Source organism: Melozone crissalis, unplaced genomic scaffold (assembly GCF_028551555.1).
Source record: "Melozone crissalis strain CALT ecotype California unplaced genomic scaffold, PUWL_Pcris_2 ptg000034l_1, whole genome shotgun sequence".
Lineage (NCBI taxonomy): Eukaryota > Metazoa > Chordata > Aves > Passeriformes > Passerellidae > Melozone > Melozone crissalis.
Genome location: NW_026535812.1, coordinates 18073605 through 18095683, shown reverse-complemented (window position 1 = coordinate 18095683; position 22079 = coordinate 18073605). Strand labels below are relative to the sequence as shown.

Below are 22079 nucleotides of genomic sequence, written 5' to 3'. Positions count from 1 at the left end.
GTAACTTGGAATATTTTGGTTTAAAGCAGCAATATTTGCCACTGGAGGATAAGGTAGAGATTCCCCTGGATTCCCTACTTTTAACACTTGATAATTTATTTGCAGTTATACTCAAGATTTGTTCAAACTACACATTTCAAAGGGTACTTCTAATGCTCCTGCTAATGAGGAGCTCTGTGTTCCTTTTATTTCATCTCCTGCATCTCCATTCACACATGTGCTCTTCTTCCCCTGGCCTCTTCCCTGAGCTGGATGAGGCAGGCTGGTGATGCACTCTATGTATGTGGGTGTGTATTTTTGTCATGGGATCTTCTCCTATAAAAAGCCATCTAAAAAATGAATGTAAGCAGACTGAACACTGACTTCCTTTCACCACTGACAACAAATCTAGGACACTTAGGAGCAGCCTCAGACTGAACATTCAACTAAGAGTCAGCAGCTCCTGCCTCTGCCTCAGCCACAGGCCCTTTACAGCTCCTGATCTCCATCTCATTCTCCAAGGTGAAGGCAACACTTCCTGCTGCAGCCACACCAGAACCCTCAGATGGTTCAGCAGAGCTGTATTTCAGACAGGGAAATAAACAAGGAAACCTTCAGTTCCTGCCACGCCAGGAAATTAGGGGGAAGTTTGAGGGAGTTTGGTATTCACAAATTGTTAAGTGCTATGATGAGAAGAGAGCAGAAATGTGTAAAGTGTTGAGTGACAAGAAATACCACAAATATGTTACAAATGGGTTTTTCCTGCCCATATCTGAACTTCAAGCAGTAGGTGAGTTATATAGGAAAATTATCTATATCCATTTGGATAAGGGATATAAGGGAAGCTCCTTAAATACCAAGGGTGTCTGGAAAACTCTCTCTTCAGTACAAGAGAGCAATTTCATACATCTAAATGTTAATGCCATTTTTTTCCTGACACTAATCCAAGAATTGCTGCAGTATGCAAATTTCTGCAGAATGTGGATTGACAAGCTGCAGCCCTTTTTCCTCGACCATCAACCTTTCTTTCTTTCTAGGGAGTTGCCACAAGATTTTTTCCAGTTCTTGAAATACTTTAGCTAGATACTATTCAGAGTCTTGAAAGGGCAGACAGCACAAACTAAAAGCCAACAGGGACAGTCCCCAGTCAGCACCATAGCCATAAGGACTGAGCACATGGAATTTGTCTTTTATGAAATTTAGAAGAGATAGCACACCACCTGTATGAAGATTGTACAAGGTACCCATGGTAATGGGGCCTTCACTAACTCTCAGGTGTGTCAATCTCCAAAGTCCCAGGACACAGAGCAGCATTCATAGCTGCTCCTATTGGACAGACTTTCCAGCAGCCAATGCAGCCTGGATAGCTGCTGCAGTGAAGATGGGGCCAGAAGAAAACAGCTGAAGTATGTGGGGAAGGAATACATGTGGGGCAGAAAAGGTTATGGCAGCTGAGAAAATTTAATTTTGCTTTGCAGTGTAAAGGGTGTGATTGACAAATGAGGTGTGAGTGCTGAATTCTGAGAGCTCTCACAGCTGAATCTGTATGTTGGTATGACTGATGTAAAAACAGAAAGCAACCACAACTGCAGGCCAAGGCCCTGAACACAATGAGGATCTTAGACAATCTCCCACTCCTCAGTTCCAGCCCTCCCATGCTTCCCACCCAGGCACAAAAAATATCCATGGTTGAGACAATAAGGGGCTACACTGAAGTCCTGTTCTATAGCCAGCAGCTCTTCTAACTAGAGATCACCAAATGTGCTGACTCCCTTGGGAAATAAAACCAAAACAAATGAAAAGCACCAGCCCAACAAAGGGGCTATAGTCAGGAGAAGTTCCAAAAGTTAGTCTGCAAGTTTCCAGAGCTCACCTCCCCAGCCTGCCACAGACACTAACTCATCAGTTTGTACTGGAAAGTGTTCTCTCAACGCTGCTGATGTGTGCAGCCTTAACTGCTTGGGCCTGCCCACATGCAGAGAGCTCCCTGAGTCCTCACAGCCCAGCCCTGACTACAGCTCATCTCCTGGGTCAGACAGCCAGAAAGTCTAATGATACCTTGGCTAAGTTTCACTGCTTTGGTCAAGTCTTGCTTTTTCCAAGCTCTGTTGTTTTGGTTTTCCATGTTGATTAAGAGTTGTGAATGATGAATTTCTCATTAAATCAAGTTTCCTGGGTCTCAATTTTTATAAAAGATCCAAACTGTCCTTTTGGCAAGGTCAGGCCAGGTTTTCCAAAAGGCTCAGTTTAAACAGGAAGCAGATGGCCAAATACCCTCTAGGCTTTACAAATTAAATAAACTGGCTTCTGAGTCAGTTACCGTTTTCAGATATACTCTCCCATCCACTGAAGTCTGTTAGCAGGAGCAGAACACAAAGAAAATTATTCTCTCTGCTAATACATTTCGTGACAGTTTGCCTAATAAAGTCGTGATTTAGCAACATGATCCATTATTGCTGCAAATGGCAGATTGGGCTCTTTGACAGAGTAATTACAGATAAGAACAGGTTGTGAAGCTGCAGATAAAAAAGTGGGGGGTGGGAAGGAATGGTAGCAGTTCCAAAAGCAGATTGGTACAGCAGGACAGACAGAAAAAGTATTTTAGTAGTGGTTCTTTATTCTTGAGTAAAAACTGGTGTGTTAGAATAACCAGGCTGTCAGTACTACTCAACTTTGTGATCTAGTTCCCTTAACAGCTACAGGAAACACAAACCTAGCTGAGCACTCTGTGTTGTCACAGCTGTAGTCCATTAACTGAGAGCTTGGTTTTCAGGGAAAGGAAAGAGGCAGTAGTGATATCAAAGCTAGAATTTAACCACAAGAACCAGTGCTCCTATCAGATCTCACAAGCTAAGCAGGGCTAAATCAACACATGGGAAAAGAGATGACCGAAGTAAAATTCCATGATTAAGGACATTGCCACATTACACTGCAGCCTTTTCCATGACCTCAGCAGACCAGGGAAGACTTTGGAGAATTTCCCTGTTCTTGGCATGGACTAAGGTCTTGATTAGTCTGGTAGGTGGAGGACCAGGACAAACAGGAGGCTGTCAGCAGGTAATACATTCATTACGACTAGACCCTGACACAATCAAACACCCAACTCATCAGACTTGTTATATAATTCCTACCATCTGCTCAGGGACCACAAGACAGCCAGATCCTCTTAAGAAGTTTGCACACAGCAATAGTGGAGAGAAGTGTTCCTAATGAGTCATGTCCAGAGAAAACAAAGAGCCTTTGATTCAATCATTTTCCCCTTTCTTTTCTGCTTTACTGCAAGGAAACATTGTGAGTTCACTGCATCTGTCTCAGCTGCCAGCTGTAACTAAAAGGGTGGTATTAACTAAAGAAATACTCATTTATGACAAAGTTTACAACAGTGAACCAACCACTGACTTCCATTATCACTGGACAAATGCATTTGGGGTCCACAGGACTGAGCAGGGGAGCTTGACAAAGCCAGAGGCTGTGGAGTAACACAAACCAGAGTCAGTGCTGCATCCTCTGGGCTCTGCACAGGCATGGGAGAGGTGACTGGCTGTGCTCTGGGGGCTGCAGCCTCCAGACTGAAAAAAATAACCCCATCTAGTATAAATCAGTGTATACCCCTGTTAGGAAGTTGTTCAGAGAAACATAATTTATGTGCACAACGCTCTACAAAAACATTGGAATTGCCTTTTACTGCCCAAGATGGTGACACCAAAGAACAGAAGGGGTTTTTTTTTCCCAGACAGTGGCTACTGAGCTGCAATATTTCAATATGGGAAACCAGGAATAGGCTAAGTAGCAAATTTTCAGCCACCATGTAGGCAAGCACTGAAGCACCAAAATATTTGTGGTTGCTGGTACCTAATGAAAAGCAGCTAACAGCATCCTTTGAGGAAAAGCTACAGAGCCATCTGGAAAAAAAATCTAAATCAAATGAGGTCATTTACATGTGAATTACTTTAATAAGTGAAATGAGGCAGAAGAGTGCCCAGTTTTGTCTTCATTGCAGGAAAAAACCCAATCTTTTGCTAAAGGAAAAAGAAAGTACATTATTTAGAGAAATGCATTTTTGAAAAGTATAGTAATGTCTGGCTTGCACCTAAAGTTCTCTTTGCAGGAGGCAATAGAGAGAGTGAGGAAGATTCCTGCTATGTTTTACCTATGACTCACCAGTGGTCACCAACAGAATAAAACCAAAGGGACTTCTAAGCCTTCCTTAACTTCTTCACATGCTGCCATGGGGGTCTTGGAGTGGAGGCACCCAGGTTTCCAAATTTATCTGTAAACTTCAGACTAAAATCAACTTAGAAACTATGAACTACACTGCCCTGTTTTATAGTGGGATACTATTTCTGGACTGTACTGAGGAGATTTTGGATAAACCTGAAAATTCTTAAAATGAGATTTGTTATTTAAGTAGATGGGGGCATGAAAGACACCTTCTCAATTTCCTTTGTTATTTGTTATTAGTATTTCTATGTGGATAAACCAGTTATTTGCTGATTCCTAACAAACAAGCCCCTCAGCCTTGCCTTCTATGAAGAGTTATTTTTCAAGTCTTTAAGCAGCTCACATTTCAACAGCCTCATTTAAACACCTTTCTCATCACTTCCAAGAATAAAAGAATTAGATAAATGTGAAGAGTTGAATTTGCTAAAATAGCAGGTGAGAATACAGGCACTGCTGAAATTATGAATCCATAAAGAAATATGAAAATTCTTTTTTTATGTCTACCCTTGACATTTTTATTCCTTGTTTAATGTTCTAGCTGGAATTGGAAATGGGTTTTTTTCTTCCTGTTTAGTAAACCACTTTCCATAAGTTGCTCATTACATGCTGTATTCAGCTTTTGCTATTGGTCCCAAATGTTGCACGGTAATGGAATTCAAAAATAGTAATCCTCCACATTTTACTGGGTAGGCAATTGCATATGAGGCACTCAGTTCTCAACAATTCCTAGGGTTTGAGCAATTTAATGCAGTTCCAGACCCTGTCCTGCCCAGAGGGGTGTGCTCATCAGGAATTCTGGGAAGGTGGGACCCCGAGATGTTTTACTGCAGATGAGAAGGCAGTTGGTTCCATCTCTGCTCAGTCAATACCCTCTACCTATTGCAAACCCTTTAGTTATTGAGCTTAGGAAACTGCCACAAGATCCTACCTGCAAGCATCCAAAATCAAGTTTTGATACTCAGAGCCTCATAAAGAATTCTGTGTAAATTAGATTTCAATTTCTTTCCACAAATGTATTTTAAAATACAAAGACAGAGCAAGAAGTTGGCCTGCTGAGTTGACCATTTCCAGAGCTGAGTTGGTGCACTCTGTGCACTCTATACCCACCAAGAGGGACAGGCTTTCCAAGAGGACCTTCTTATGATCTCAGAATTTGTGCAAAATCATGACATTTCACTGTTTCTATGAGGAATATGATCAGCAAATTCTGAATTTTCTTATTTGCAGAACAGACAGAAATAGAGACAAAAGGAGTTGCCAGAGGCCATGCAGTCAACAGCAGAGACTGTTTTAGGACCTAGATAAGATTTTATCATCTACAGTATCCAAAATAATGAATTAAATAATTTGCCAAATATTTCAGTATCAGCTCTTTCTTTGGGGAAGGAACTGCGTCACTTTGTGTGATTGCAAATTTCAGGCAAACAAAAGACTATGTAATAATCATATCTTTTAAAGATTAGAACCTTACATTTTAGCAATGAATCATTTCTAAAACAAAGGCAAATGAGGAAGAAGGGGGAGGTCATGAATAGATCCCTGATAGACCAAAATCTTTTCCCACAAACAAGATGCTTGGACATTGTGCAAAGATATGTAGTGAAAGTTTTGTTTAATTTCTTGCCCTCTAAATAGGTTCCTCCCAGCCCATTGTGGAGAACATGGAAAATTAACTTGCCTTAAAAAAGCAATTACAGCAGCTTGGCACTTTTCCATTCCATACACCATGAATATCTGACTGTAGCAGCATTTCTCAGGAGCAATATGAAAATACTATTGCAACTGCTGTACAGAGCTGAAGGGTGACAGACAGCATGACACATTCCAGTATGTCTCCAAGAGAATCACAGAGTGTCATTGCCAGCAACTTCTTACCTGACAAGATTGCAAATTGCCTGTGGAGCTGCTCTATTATATCCACTGCTACCAGCGGCCGTATCTCCTGCTGCATGATTTCATCTGTGCAAGGGAAAACAGAAATCTTCCGTGAGTTCATAAAGCCTCAATGACAATTTTTTCCTCCTTTAACAACCCAGCAAAACAAAGATGACACTCCAAGCCTAGCCAGACTATTGCCTGAGCTATTATATGACTGTTGTGGTAAAGATTATGGTACTTACAGAGTCTCCTCTTCAGCCTATTAACTTCATCCATTGCCTTGTGATTTCAGAGAGAGCTTTTCATAAACCAGCTCCAGCGGATTTGCCAGAGCTTGCCACAGGTTTGCTCAAGCTGACAGCTGCTCCTCACCACTTCAGGTTCCATATTAAGTCACTGCATTTGGCCTCCCACTACAGCAGTTTTTCAGTCTTTGAAGCAGTGAAATCTACTCCACATACATGGCCCTGTTCCACCCTGAACTCCCCGAGCTCTGCTGGAGGACTTTGTGTAGCCAGCCAATCCACAAGAGTTTCCTTTCCCGATGCTTTTTCCGCTACAAGCGAATTCATAGTAAAAGGAGGAAATCAGGGGCTGTGAGACTTTCTTCTCATGAAAACAAAGCCTGTTATTTTAACTAAGCCTGTTAGTTTAAACACTAAAAAGTTAAAAAGTAACTTGGCAAGCAGCTGGGCAAAAAATGACCTCAATTTTTGTGTGTGATCTATGGAGTGAAAAGCAATTATAGTTTCACATGGAGCTAATTTGATCTCTTTTTGTAACAGGTGCACCCAGTTATTTTCCCCACTTTTCACACCAATCTAAAGCAGCAACATTTACAAGAAATATCTGCCAACTTAACTGGCAGGATCAAGGTTTATGTTCTAATGACACCTATTGGAACTACTCCTTTAGCCACTGTACAGAACAAGTACCAGTCCTGGTATTGTACAGATCACCTCTAAGTACCCAGACAGCAGGTGGAAGGAAGGAGGCTGGGTCCAGATAGACCACAGACCTCTCAGAGACTTGCCCAGCCCTCCAGGGTAACAAACCTGCCAGTAGTTGAGTTTTTGTTTGATGTTTGCCAATGTGAAGACATCATTAATATTAACCAGTCTTGAGCAAAACAGAAATTCCACCACCCACCCAACCCCTATTTAGCTTTATTAAATTGCTCTAAACATAGCTTGGTTTCTGATTTCTAAATATCCTTTTTATTCAGAAGGTTTTTGTGATGTAAGGATAAGATGAAGCAAAAGAAAAAAGAACTGCAGGGTGCCAGTTAGTTCTTATCAAATCCCCTGCCTGGGCAAGGCAAACCTCATGGGATTGCTGTAAAAGCCACACTCAGGAGGAGATGCTCAGATGGTGAGAAAGGTGGTATAAAACACATTTGGTGACTAGGAATCACACATCCAATAAGTCAGTACAGTTCATACACTGACATGCTGGGAAAAGCAATTGCAGCAAAAGAAACTAGCAGGGGACAGAAAATCTGAGAAAAGAAGGGAAGGTGCCTCACAGCCCAATGGGCAAATCAGATCATGTGGCTATGAAATGTCAGCAGTGTAGGCACAGCACTCAAAGTCCCATTTGCACTTCCTCTAGGACAATGCTTAAAGGTATTTACTCCCCAACATGGAAGAATTTGTAATACCATCACAGCATAGACCTTGCAGTAGAAGTCCCAGTCCTTGGAAACATGATTGACTACCTGGGGCTGCTGGAGGAAGGTTTTAATCTTTAGCTAGAAGAAAAGCTTGAAAAAAATCTTATAAGCAAACAAAAAGACACAAGTCTGGGTTTGTTTCAAAGCTATGACATTTGCCTAGCACCAGTGAGCATGAATCATTTATATCTTCCACTGGCTTTATCCCAGGAAGCTCTGAAGCCTCTCTGGTCTGAACTGCAAGCCAGAACGCAGCAGGAAGTGCTGCTCACCCTCCTGGGTAGAAGCAAGGCACCATTTTTCTGTGGGACTGATATTCCAGCTGAGAAACCCCTTCTTCAGGGTGACATGAGCTGGTATTGAGCTGACAGCCACAGGTTCATAGACACTTCAGAAAAACTTACTGATGACAGGCACATTTTAACACTACATGGGGCCAAGGGGAAGGTTTCAGGAAGCTGAAAAGCTGCAGGAACTTGACAAGTATCTTGTTTCATAGCATCCCTTGCTAATATCTACAGAGGATATTGGACAGCTCCTGGTCACTTCAGAGCAGTCCTGTCCTCTGATAAAATCTGCATTTCTATAGGCATGCAACTCAAGATCTTATGTCTGCAACATATTTATTTTGGGAAACTTGACTCAGACATTTCCCACCTTCTGTGTGATTGCTCTTGTGGTCTTGTGGTCTTCACTTTTTTTTTTTTTTTTTGAAGAGGCAGTTATTCATAGCCTCTGAAATTTCAAAAAGAAAAATTGAATTGTTTGGTGTTACATGAAACAATGCCAATCCCCTACACGGGTCACCAAAGATGAACATTTACATATACCATACAGTTCTTCATTACTTGAATTAATTGAATTTGTCAGGACAATTTAAATATGAATAAGGATGTGATAAAAGAGGAAAAAAAATAAAAGAAACAAGTCAGTTCATGTACTCTTGGTTCTCCTCTTAAATTACTATAAATTAAATTCCTGGCAGAGGCCAGTTTCAATGCAGAAGAATAAGGCCTTACAGTTTTGCTTCCCAAGGTTTTCTACCAAGGGGGAGGAACAGAAAAGCAATTACTACAGCCATCTGTCTGGCACAGCTTCTCCTCCTTCCCAGCTCTCCAGGGAGGCTCACTGCAACTGTGCTATCTGATCCTCAAGGGAAAGCCATTCAGTTATGCTTCATAATTCCTCATTCAACAATGCAACCTGCTTGGGCTTGCAAAAAACACACTCATTCTGTGTCTCATCCAGCTCTGTGTGCTCCCACAGCAGGTCTGGAGGAGCTACACCAACAGCAGATGGTTAAAAACAACAAAGAATATCCCCTTGTTCTTTCCTCTCTTCTCTGAACAGACACAAACTAGTTTACATGCTAATGGCAACTAATTGTTTCCAACAGCACTGGAAAGGTGACCCGTTGGAGTGAGGGACTGGACTGCACCAACAGATTGACACATCAGTGCCTGTTGCTCCACCAAGGACAACAAAAGGCCACCAGCCACACCAGGACATTGGGGCTTCTTTGCTTTGAGTGGCTGGAGGCTACAACTGCCTGGCCTTCTGCTGATGTAGGAGAGGATGGCTTCAATCCCCCATCTGAAGCCACTACTCTTGGAATAATGGGCTACAAATTTCCAGAGCAAAGTTCATGTCTTCTTAATGACAGCCTAATATGTCATTCACAGTGAAAGAAGACAGCTGACAGTGAAAGAAAATCTTTTCTAAAATAGTCAAGTACATCAGCCTACTTCTACTTTGTGCAAGCTCTGTCAAAAGTTATGCTCAGAGTTCTCATAATTTTTTTTGAGAAAAATCAGATTGCTGATGTGGTGGAAAAGGGTCAGGCAAGATTAAGCATCAGGTTAGATATTTCATTTTAAGAACGTGAAAGCCCACCTTACATTATGTGTTCTTATGCTCTTTAGAAAGTTGGAATCCAAAGTTTGATCCAAAGTTTGAAAGTGGCAGAATTCCTACAGTCCAGAACTTCTGCCAGGTTCTGAATCTGCTTTGCTTCCACCAACAACAGCCAAGTCTAGCAGAGCTAAGTTAGGTTTCAAGAATTAAACACATTAAGGGAACAAATTTGCACATTTGACTGATAAGGTTTAAGCAGGCTAAAGGATTTGAAAATATTCTGTCCCACCAGAATTCCCAGTTCAAGTCCTTCAGCAAAACATTTCCCTTTTTGAAGGTCAAAAAGAACTTCAAGGTTATTACATCAGAGAAAGAATCTCTTAGTTTGGAATCCTTTTTTAAAATTTCTATTTATTTTTCTTTCTCACCCCTTGTTTACTTTCTGAAAAGGTTTGTTTATTCCCTCAGCCCAGGCAGACAAACAGTGAGGTCAGTTACTGATGCAAGCTGCTGTGCTACAAATTGTTCTAAAGAGGAACTAAATATCTAGTTATAAACAGAAGGGAAATCTCATCCTTTCTCTTATTCCTCTGCACATTCCTGCCACCTCTTTTTTTGCTCACCCATGTTGAGTCAACTGAAAACTAAGCCAGGAATAACATTATTGTAAATAAGGTGAAGCATCATTTCCTCAGTGATTGCTTCTGATCTGGGTTAGCTCTCTGCAAAGCTGCTTGAAGGGTACAAGTGCTGGTAATGCATAGGAGGGGTGGTAAAGCCAGGACTGTCCTTCCAGGAGAGAATCACCTCTTGCCTTAGGTCAGCTTAGGGCAAAAGCCAAAATGAAGCATAGGTGACTGGTATCAACTTCTCTCTCAGATCAATTTTTCACCAAGCACAACTGTAAAACCTACAAAGAGTATTTGTTTAAAAGCAATTTTTCTTCTCATTAAAGCCAAGTTTCATAGCAGAGTTTGGGAGCCGTCTCCCAAAGACTGAATCTTTCCAAAATGTTTAAGTAACTCTTGGTCATGTTTGGAAGTATCTGTTTCAGTTGGTGGAATTTTAGTTGCAACAGCAACCCAGTTTTGTGTACACTTAGATAGTAGAAATCTGGAGAAGCAAGGTTAGGAGCAAGATCCTGTCTTGACTGATGCACTGCCAGCATGTTCCAGCCCCTTGAGAAGGGGACAGACTGAGGCCATGGTGTGGAAGGAACTGCCTTGCAAATTTTCCCAAACAATCTCCATGAAAGGTTAGAAATGCACCTTTCTCTGAAGAGCTCAAAAAGCTGTGAGTCCCAGTGTCTACCTGGGCAGAAGCTGAACTGGTGCCTGATGTGATTTTATTTTCTGTCACACAGCAGATGTGCTCTGAAGTTTTCTCCTCCTGACATCACACTGAGTCATGATTGGTATTTTCAAGGCATTCTGTGCAGTTTAATGATGGAGGTACAGCTTTACCTGAGCCTGCTCTGCAGGCACATATTCCTGCTGATTTTAAGTCTTTCAGGGAAGACTGTTCAAATTCTTCGTATTACTGTATTTTTCAATTAATCTCATTTACTAAATTTGATGCTTATTTTAACATAAAATTATAAGAGTGGAGAGGTCACAGATTGAAAGATCTGTTTAGAAGCTGTATTTTCCTGTGCTCCAGGAGTGGTTACAGACTTTAGTAAGCTGTTTTTATAGGCAGGCACAGTACACATTAGGACTCTATGGTTGACTTATAAGGGGAAGAAAGTAGAGCTGTTCATATATAAAACTGAAATCTTGCCCTCCCAAATGGAAATGCACCCTCTAGGCATGATGTCAGCTTTCTAAGCCAATGTCAAAATATTTTGGAATACATTTCCTTGGATGAAGAAACAGATTTTGCTGCTTTTTCCATTTAACCACTTCTTCAAAAACAGTCTTTGAATGTTCTTGTATGAAGGAGATTTTTTGTTTGTTTTTAAAGAAGTCTTAAATTTTATTGGTAAATAACAAAAATTTTAAAAGCTTTATTCTGCATAGGTAAACTCCCATTTTAATTTACTGTTGGTACATTCTGCAAAAATACATTGGTGTGTACAAATTTATACTTATAGTCACACCTCAAGGATTTCAATGACTATTTACTGACACCATACATTTGTGCACACATCTAGGAATTCTCCATTAATAATCCCCATAAAAGCTAAATTTACAAACTAATATAAAATTCTCAAAGCACTCTCCACTGTTCAGTTCAATTCATATCCTAGCCTATTATGAAGATACTTATAATACTGCTGTAAAATTGTAAGAGATAGATAAGAAATTATTAACAAATCTTCACTCTGCACTATGAATTATCCATAATCAGAAAAGATCTAAAGAAACACACCATACCACATCATCTGCTCAGCAAGATATTGCTTGATTTCACAGACCACCGCCTGGTGGGGGGATGCTACATCCTACTATCCACAAAACTGAAACTTCCCTAATAAAAGGCATTAAAAGCAAAGGTCCAATCTCAGCATTCAAGAAATAACTCCAGATTTATAGCAGCATGGGACAGCCTCTTGCCTAGTGCCTCAGTAGTAAAAACTTCTTGATAAAAAACTTCTTGATAAAAAACTTTCAGAGAAAAGTTAATTCATCCTCTTCCCAAAACCTGTCCTTCACAACAATGCTGGATTACTAGAACACAAATTCCTGCTCAGAAAATGAAAAAAAGAGTATTTCCATAATGTCATGTTAAAAACCATCATGAATAACAAAACCCACATGTGGCAAACTGCAAAGCTAAAATATGCTCACTACAATGCCTGGACACTGAGCTAATCAAGAGATACAGCAGGCTGTACAGCAGACTCCATTCCTTTCTCCCAGAGCTTGCCAGGAGACAGTTTCATAGCTGAAACTCTATCTCAGAAGAATTCTAGCCACTGGCTCTGCCCTCAACTATTGCATCCAGCAAAATAATTTCAGAGCCTATTCAGATAATTTCTGAGCTCAGGAGCTGAAGGGCTGGTTGCTTGCTCACTGCTGAACAGAGGCCAGTCAGTTAAAAAATATTTCCCTGGTTACTGTAGTGGAGACAAACAGTGAGCCCCAGCAGGCACCTCTGCTGCCAGCAGCACTGAGCGTATCTCCGGGACAAACACTGCTCACAGCCCACCTCTGCCGGGACAGCTCCCAGCCACCCTCCTGCAGCCTCCTCCACGCTGTCACCAGCAGCCCAGCTCAGAAGCCCAGCAAAAAGCCACAAACGACAGGGCAAGGAGCGATGGTTCCCCTGCATCCCCTGCGGCCACTCACGATCCCTCCCCGGTGAGGCAGCGCGGCTCCGGCAGTCCCGCTGTGGCAATGAGCTCACCCAGGCACCGGGCAGCAGCGAGGGAGGGAGGGAGGGATGGAGAGAGGCCGCACGCCCTGAGCAATCCTGCAGCCAACAGCGCTGCACCCAAGGGCTGAGGCTCTGCTGGAGGAGTCTGCACAGAGCGCTTCGGAACAGCTGCAGGGCAAAGCACAGCAGAGAGCTCTGAGCGCCCCGGGGCCGGGTTTAACCCTGCCCAGGTACAGCTGCCTCTCCACTCGGGCCCCTCCAAAGGGACACTGGGGAGGCGTTGACAGCTTGGCACAAACAATAAAAGGACAGCCCAACAAGCAACAAAACAGATTGACTTGCTCAGACTGAGGCATGGAAAGGGCTTTCATTGAAATAACTTTAAATAATAGGGTGTTCAGGGCCAAGGGAAACCAGCAGTGCTGCTGTGAATTGCTGTCTCGGGTACTATCCCGAAGGCACACCCACACATCAGAACACAGCGCTGTTATTTAAAGACAAAGGAGAAGACTGCACGAGACCTCTGAATTTGGTAGCAAACATGACCTCAGGTTTTGAACAGGGGAGTAATCATTTTGACATATTTAGTTCAATGAATACTTCAGAGCACAAGTTTTCAGTGTATGAAGGGAGTACACATGTGGCTTGAAGAAGGTGACATCACACCTATAGCAGTCTGAAGCAATACTGGGAAGCAAAATAAACATTAGGTAACTCATAAAATTTACTGTCCCTTTACTGCCACAACCCCCAGCAGCTCAGTAGCTTTAGATACAAGTCACTCTTCAGCCAGGCTACAGTAGCTGTCTCCTAGGATGTATGATGCAATGGTAATATCTTTCTTGTTCTGTGTCTTCAAGATCCAAAAAGACAAGTGTCATTCATTTTATAGATAGGGAAATTGAGGCACAGGGGTAGGAATCCAGGTCATCAGTCAACCTCAGTTTTTCCCAGCAGTAAATTGAGGAGCAGTAAATTTCTATAGACAGGCTACTGGACATTGGATCTCTCTTAAGGATAATACACCCAGGATTTCCATCCTTTTCCCATCAGCTAACCAACACAAACTATGATAATGCTTTTAGTGTAGCATGAGAAAACTAACAGGATTTTCCATGTAGTTACAAATGCATGCCAGATCTAAGCAGAGCACCAGATCTAAGCAGAGCATCACCATGCTTGCTACAAGATACACCTGAGAGTTTATGGCACCTGCAGCTTTACAGACAGACACTACTTGGTGGATAAAGGTACAACAGGAGAGTGGCAAGATGCATGGATTTTACACTGCACTTCCTTGCTCAGCTTGCCAAACAAGTGAATTCACCAGCTGCAGTGGGTAATGTTACTCTCTGCTGCCTGTACCAGTTTAAACCACAGTTTGGCCACGTGTAACCAATGTACAAGATCTGTCTCCCATTCCTGACAAGTTTTGCTCTCCTGGGAGCTTCCCCTCCCCTTCTGCTTGTGCAGAGTGAACAGACCACAGCCCTGCTGGCCAGCGAGCCCAGCCCTGCCCCAGGGCAGCCCAGACAGCAGCAGAGCCTGTGCACAGCTGGGTCCCAGCCAGATGTGGGGTAGCCCACAGCCCCCTCCTGGCACCACCCCTCACCTTCCTGCCGGGATTGGCCTCCCTGGGAGCACAGAGGGACAAGTGTCACATCGGCCCCAGTGGCTGATCAATGTGCCAGATGATTACAGTCTGGAAAGCACTTCAACCCTGTGTGCAGAGATGCTGCAGAAGCAGCAGAGCCAGCCGTGGAGTCAGCAGATGAAATGCCACTCTGCAAGTGAATGGAAATTACTAACTTTATATTTAGGATAAAAGGAGAACAATGAACTCACCATGGAAGGGGCACCAAGAAATTCCTCTCAGGCCACTGCATTCTCCTCGGGCAGTACTTTAAGTTTCATAAGCTAAATTTACAAGTCAGACATTTTTTCATTTGGGTAATTAGTACAGGTAATTTCAGTATGCATTGGCAAAATGTCTTTGCCAAGCTGAAAAGGCTTAGTTGTGCCTCTCTCAGCAGAACAATATTTTGTACTATCCAAATATTGTCTCACCAACCCATAGAATAGGGTAATATTGACATTTCAGTTTTTGTTACTGGGAAGCAACTGTATTACACATTTAAGAATACTTTAAAAAAAATAAATAAAATTCAAGGACATGATCCTCTCTGGCTACAATACACCCCAATTTCATTGAAATAACTTGCACCATGTCAGCATCTGTCTCCAAACATTCATGTGTTCACCTGTGGGTGTGGGCCACCAAAAGTATGACAAGAAATGGCTCATACCCAAATGCCTCTAACTCAGAGATCATCTTCCCAGATTCTTTCCCTGAGGACCAGAGAGAACCACTAGGTTCATTGTGTTTGACTTGTTGAACACACAAGATGTTCATGGCAATTGGATTAAACAAGCATTTTAGAAAGCTCTTTAATCTTATGTTAAAGACTTCAGGCAACTGCAAATCTACTGCTTCCTCTAGAGAAGGCCTAACACAAAGAAACTGGCTTATGTTTTACAGCTCCCACTTTGACTAACAGCCCACTGATTTTTATTGTGCTTTTGACTTGAAAATTTAAGTTGCCCCTCCTTTCATCCATTCTCTGACAGATGTCACTTCTTGAGCCTAGAGGTAAAGTCAAGGGAAAATGGAACACAGGATCCCTTTACCCCTTCCCATTTCACCTCAGCTTTTCCCAATGCTAGCAAATGATGACCTTATTAATTAACAGTATCTCAATTTAAAAATCAGGTCTGCACTCCTGTACACCTCCTCAGAGGCATCCCCAGAAGCACACTGTCTCAAGGTGTGACTCAGGAGTTTAGACAAATAGCCTAAACTGAGCAATCCCCAGTATAATGACTCATAGGCACAGGCTCTGAATATAAATAAGGCATTGACTTCGTGCAAAATAAAAAGGCTGGGATATTCCAGCTTAGAAAAGGGTGAAAAAAACCAAAATGCTTGGTCAATAATTCTTGTCTGTTGTAAGAACCTGGAGGATTTTCTTCCCCTTGAAAAATGAAATTAACAAACAGGATCAGAAATTTGTGCAACAAGACACTTGGCATAGTCCAAATATTCATATATAGCTGGGCTGCTCCAACCAAGCATTTATTTATCATTACTTTATACTTGATCCTGAGTATCTCTAGTAGATAATGTGGTGAAGAAGCAAAGTCCATGTCTTAGAAAAGTCACTGGTCAGGCTAATCCATAGCAAGATTCAGGTAATAAAATTGCAGTACAATTTGTATTAAAAATCAATACATTAGCACAGCAGAATTGGGTTTTTAAGTGATGTGTGAAGCAGAAGAACTGGCTGAATTTGGAGAATAGGCTCTGTGGGCATAACCAGGGTGAGAGCTCTGCACAGGCACTCTCCAACCTCCCAGCACACTCAGCACCATTCTCCCCTGAAATCTTCTCCCCAGGCAGTTTACACTACAATTTAGGTAATAAAGAAAAGCAAACTGGGCTATTATATTGTGGTAATAAGTCCCACAAGTTAACAAAACATTGCCAATTATAGCAATCTGTCTATCCATGTTTAATGATTTTCCATTTTGCTGAGTTGTTTCTTGTTCTGGTATCATGGGAGAAAGGGAAAAACATAAATACCCACAAGGCCTCTGCTCTAACTTGCCCTCTGAGAATTTGTTCTCTTGATCTTTGCAGTTCTACATCTCTCTCAGAATTCTTTTAAATGAAAATCAAGCTGTGCCTTCACTATTTGTCTCATAATTGTCTGGACCTTTCTGATTAGGTAACCAGGGTTTTAGTATTTCTCAGCCACAGCAGAGCACACTGCATATGACTGGGAACAGGTGAAAAGAAACACAAGCATCTAAGATAATTGTCTTTTCTCAGAAAAACCTCTGTGGAAAACAGAATATTTTATTTCAGCTATTATATATGCAATGAGAGCCAGCTGAAAAAAGTTATCCCAGGTCCCCTTGGTAGCATTTTTTACTAAAGAGAAGAAGAAATACTGAATGCAAATAGAACCAGAACAATTTGAGCAATACACAAGGAGCCACTGTGACTGAGTCTCAAAGGATTTAGAAATACCTTCCACTTATACTTCAGATTTTGGTCTTCACATGAAATAGCCACTTTCTCCAGTAACCAGCACTTTTGTGGAAAGGTCAGTCATATGAAAAAGGAAAGGATTTCTCATTTATTTTACTACTAAAGGTGGAGAAGCTCCAAAAAGTCCAACAAATTTCAGTCCCAATTCATTTCAGATGGGATGTCCTTCCAGAGATAGCACCATAATTCCTTAACCACTCCAGTACTTGAGTCCCTTTTCCTCCCTGAACAGATGGATCTGAAGAATTGGTTTTCAAGTCCAGCAGTAACAGAGACACAGCAGTAGGACTGAGAACAACCTCCAATGATTGCTGGACAGACAAAACTGCAGCATTCCTCTGTCCTACAGAGGACAAAAGCAGAAACACTGCTAGCACAACAAACAGGTCCCTGTCCTACTGGAAAGGAGCCTCCTGCCTGGTTTTGCAGTAACAGCAAAATCCTGAAAGCCTCAGTAATAAACTGCATATTCCTGTCTGCAGATTCATTACATTTAAGCAGCCACCAGCCTTGAGCACAGATGAAAACCACACAATTATTCCTCTAAAAATATAAAATTCCCTTGCAGCCCCAAGCTCCACAGCATGCAGAGACAGTCATAGCCAGCACAGGATCATTCATCCATGTAAAACCCCTGTGGGTACATGATCCCCTTGAGGACTTGAGCATCACAACAAGACAGGCTGACTAGGAGCATTTGGGGACAAAGAGGCCAGTTTGGCAAGAGGTGTCCTCAAGCATTAAAGGTGTTCACCAGCAGCAGGGTGACATAATTAGTCAGGTCCATGATGAAGAGACACGTGAGCCACTGTGCAAGAATGGTGCATTTCATGGCAAGAGGCCATGCTTTGCTTTGAGCCTCAGTATCTGTTTTGTGAGGAACTGAGGGCACTCCAACAATGATCAGCCCTGGGCTGGGGTCCCTGCCACATCTCTCCCTGGCTTTCTGGGGGCTCCTTCCCTTTGGTTCTCATGCTGTGCTATAACCAGCACCTTGGAGCTGCAGCTCCCAGTCTCAAGGTCACATAGTGGTGTTCAAAATAGCAGCATTTGTACAGCAGACCCCAGAGGGCCCTGCAGGGAGCTCATACAGCCTGTTGCAGGGAGCCAGGGCTGAGGAGCTCTCAGCAGGCATCATGTGCCCGTAAGGAAACAGCCCTTCAGCTGGCCCCTCACAGCAGCACTTCTTTTTGTGACCATTCACTATTTTTTCCCTTTACCTGAACAGAAGCCTACAACCACACCTCTAACCACTCATCAGAAGAAATCACATTGATTGAAAGAAAGCCTTGAAAGTTGCATGATCCAGGAATGTGGAAGATCGGACTGGAAGTGGAACACAGGAACTGGAATGGCTTGGCACAACTGCTTGCTATGGGGTACTGCTGATAAAAGACAGGAAACCTGCAGCCACTACAAGCATGTGGCCTCTATTTCTGCTGTAGTTACCTGCATACCTTCCATATCTTCTCATTATGATATCTAATACACAAGATAAAATTGCAACAGAATATTCAAAAGGTTACACAAGCATGGTCTGTATGTGTGTCCAGGGGATGGACAAGGTGAAAATTGCTCCATATTTTGGAGTGCATGAAGTACTGAGTAAACATCAGCCAACTGGACCTTAGCAACAGTCCAGCTCAACCTTTACACTGCAGAAAGGGTACTCCCTCTAAAATGCTGGTAAGTCAGAACATGCCCCAGGGATCCTGCATTGCCACTATGTTCAGAGAAAGCCACCCTGAGAAAAAGCCAGTCAATGAGTCTTTGCTTGTAGGACTAGGTGGGGCAGACAGAATCCAAGTTGTCTGGGACAGACAATCTTTTTGCCTCTCTGTTTATGTAGCACAGACAACTAAGAGAAACTGGTCTAGTCATCAAAGTAGTAATATGAAGTAGTCATAGCTACATCATCAGGATCCACTTTTTATGGAGGCAGGTAATTCCCACTCCTTCTTTACAGATAAGAAAACACAGGCCAAAAAAAAGCCCACAATGAACACAAGGTCAGAGTCAGTTCAGAGCAGGAGAAAACAACCCACACAATGTTGTTATGAACTCTTGTGTCACCTTGCCAGCTCCTTAGCCCCCCTTCTGTGTCACCACACACAGAGCTGCTCCAGTGTGTTCTCACAACTCACACATCTCCAATACCTGCAGCTGAAGGCCCCCTGTCCTCAGCAATAACTGAACTTCTGCCCCTGTGGCAGCTTTGCTGGCAGAATTTAATACTAAAGCAGCAAAGATGTTTTCTGCATCACAAAATGACAACAGGCTCAGGCTGATCTGACATGCTTTCTGTTTCCTAGCAAAAAATTATTTTCCAAGGGATTTCCACCCATAATACTATGCCAGGTAGTCTCTCAATATGAGAGGCAGAGAAGGTGTTTCCCTGGGAACAGTAACCATGGCAAAGCCCTTACCAGTCTCTTCCTCTGTCTACTACAGGAAGAAAAAGAGCAGCAGATGCCTGAGCTCTGCCTCCAGCAGGTCCACAGGCCCACAAAGCCACAAGCAACCTGATCAAACATTCAGGAAGGAACTCCAATGAATCCACTGTCTTTTACTGGATACCAGACATTTCTGCCCTGCTGCTCTGAACTCGGAATGCCTCGGTACAAAGAGCGCAACTGGAAACATCAGTGTTACTGAGAGGTCAGCCAAATACAACAATGCATAGGTAGGCACCGAGCCCAAAGATCAGCATGGATGGATCACCCATAGAAGCAGAGGTACAATGGACTGGCTTTGCACTTTTCAAACCCTGACATTGTGCATTAGATCCCTGTTAAAGAAAGCATCTGCAAAGCCCAGTGTGTGAGCAGTGGCTGCAGCCGACACCCTGCTTCTGAGCCACCTTTTTCTACAGAATATTCTCCATTTACCAGATCAAATGCAACTCTTGCAGAAGAGCTAATTAAATAATAATAAACAATATAACTTCCAAGTACAATCATATTGCATCCTTTTGGGAGTCTTCAACGTGCACTAGTGAAAACCTTGTAAATTTATGGATATGAGGTTTACTAAGTATTTATTCAAGTTAACAGGGCAAATCAAGGGGGGCTCTTTGAAAAACCTTCCTCTCAATGACACAGAGAAAAAGTGTTCTATGATTCAGCAATTTTGATATGTGAATAGACAGTCAACAGCCTAGATTTCAACTGCAGCACTCCACTTCAGAGTTAGCTTGCAGTTAGCACAAATTGCTAGGTACCAGTACCTTATACTAGCAACCCCCTGAGAGTGTAATACTGCCCTGTACCTGGGCTGACTCACACAGAGCACAAAAAGCTTTGTTTGCTACTTTCCAAATACAGTAAAACCAAAATCTTTACAGAGAAGAAGATATTGACCTTCTACATAGTAATTCAGGAGCACAGGGTGACAGGGTCAGCTGGGTCACAACACCCACTGCTCCAGCTCTTTACATTCATTTTTAAGTATTTTCCATGCACAACAGATACCTAACTCCTGACATATACAGAAAACTCAGTGTCTTACACTCGAATGAAATAAACATTTATTCAGAATGAGTCTAACATTCATTTTAACTCCTTTAGGTCAAATCACTGCAAATATCCCAGAAATATACAGCCAAGTCAAACACTGCAGTCACACCTGAGGTAATACCCAATTCCAGCCAGTTGCCTTTAATTATTACTGACTCCTCAGAGAAAGCATTAAGAATATAATCTGTTTTTACAAATTGCCTGGGGATGCAATGCAATTACCACAAGGAGAAGATGCTATTTTGTTCAAGGATGCTACACTTACCTTTCTTTGCCATGCGCTCCAGTCTAACGCACCCTCCTATAAAATCATGGTAAGATTTCATTTCTCCTTCTGTGATCCGGACAGCAGTGAAAGGCAGATTCCTGGGTACCTGTTGTCCACATTTCCGACACCGAGAAGCCATTGCCACAGCTCAGGAGACTCCTGTCAGGAATCTGCTCTCTGTTTGCTGGAATCCAGCCTGATTCTTCAGCTGTCAGTCCAGCCTGGTGACTTTATCCCACTTAGTTCATTCAAGGTCACCCTCGCCAGCAGGATGTTCACCATTGCAATTGGCTAAGACTTTTATAGGCTTACTGACTGTGTTTGTTTCTCCCTCCTTGCCTTCAATATCAGTTTACTTTAATCTCTCATTCAGAATGAAAGCTGTGAACCTCAGCGCAGCCCATGGCCTGAATGGCTTCCTTATCATTAATTTAAAGCTGTCTTATAAGCAACAATGAAGAGAGAAGATCCCAGAAGCACATTGCAAGATCACAGAACGACTCTTAATGAGCATGCCAGATATGTTCACAAAGAATTTTTCTTTGAGAAAAGGTTTTTCTTCATGATTTTTCATTCCTTTCAGGCTTATGATTTTATGAGTCTTCATCTCTGAGAACGAATTTTTTTACTTCTGCATTTCAGCTTGGACGGTGCAAGGATACTGCTCTGCAGAGCTGCTCAGCCAATTACTCACACGTCTGGCAGTGGCACTGGGAGGCTGCAACTGTACAGAAAAGCCCTCTGCTGCTGTGCACAGTCCCTGCTCATAAGATCTGATAATCGAAATGAACAGAGTAGCAAATGGAGGACAAGGGAAATATTGTTGGCAGACATGCTCTGCTAGCTAAGCAACCCCCCAACTAAATTTTTTTAAACAAAGAAGTTGGATCCATTAGTTAGACACCAAACTCAGATATTTGAAACATTCATTTGGAAATCCTCCCTGGAAGGAGCTGGATATTTAAGCTGACTTTTTTTCCCCTTTTAACAATTACAATAACACAAAACACTGGTTAGAGAGCCTTATGAAGAAACTAGTAATTGGGGAATTGAGTGCAGAGAGCACTCAATCCTGATACAGTGAATTAAAAAGGAGCTTCCCCAAGGATCGGCAGGGGACTGCACAGGAGATGCACAACAGGCACAAGGCCAGCACTGGTGACAGTGCAAAGAATACAGTGAGAACCCAATGAATCAGGGCTGAGCTGCCATCCAGAGCTCAACTGCAGCCACCTGAGCACACAATGAGTTTCCTGCAAGGAT

The 22079-nt window shown here is 42.4% G+C and overlaps 1 protein-coding gene across 5 annotated transcripts in view; it reads right to left on the bottom strand.

The window, feature by feature from the left end:
* MCF2L2 (MCF.2 cell line derived transforming sequence-like 2) overlaps positions 1-22079 on the bottom strand; it is a 148491-nt gene that overhangs the window by 106762 nt on the left and 19650 nt on the right. For 2 of the 5 annotated variants that reach the window (XM_054282272.1, XM_054282273.1), the window contains exons 1-2: positions 20814-21439; positions 6076-6159 (exon numbers count right to left, since the gene is read on the bottom strand). In XM_054282272.1, the coding sequence (XP_054138247.1) occupies positions 6076-6159; positions 20814-20955 (226 nt within the window). In that variant the 5' untranslated portion in view covers positions 20956-21439. Of the gene's footprint in view, positions 1-6075; positions 6160-20813; positions 21440-22079 lie in introns of those variants that run through there. The other 3 variants (XM_054282269.1, XM_054282270.1, XM_054282271.1) reach the window with 2 other exon arrangements.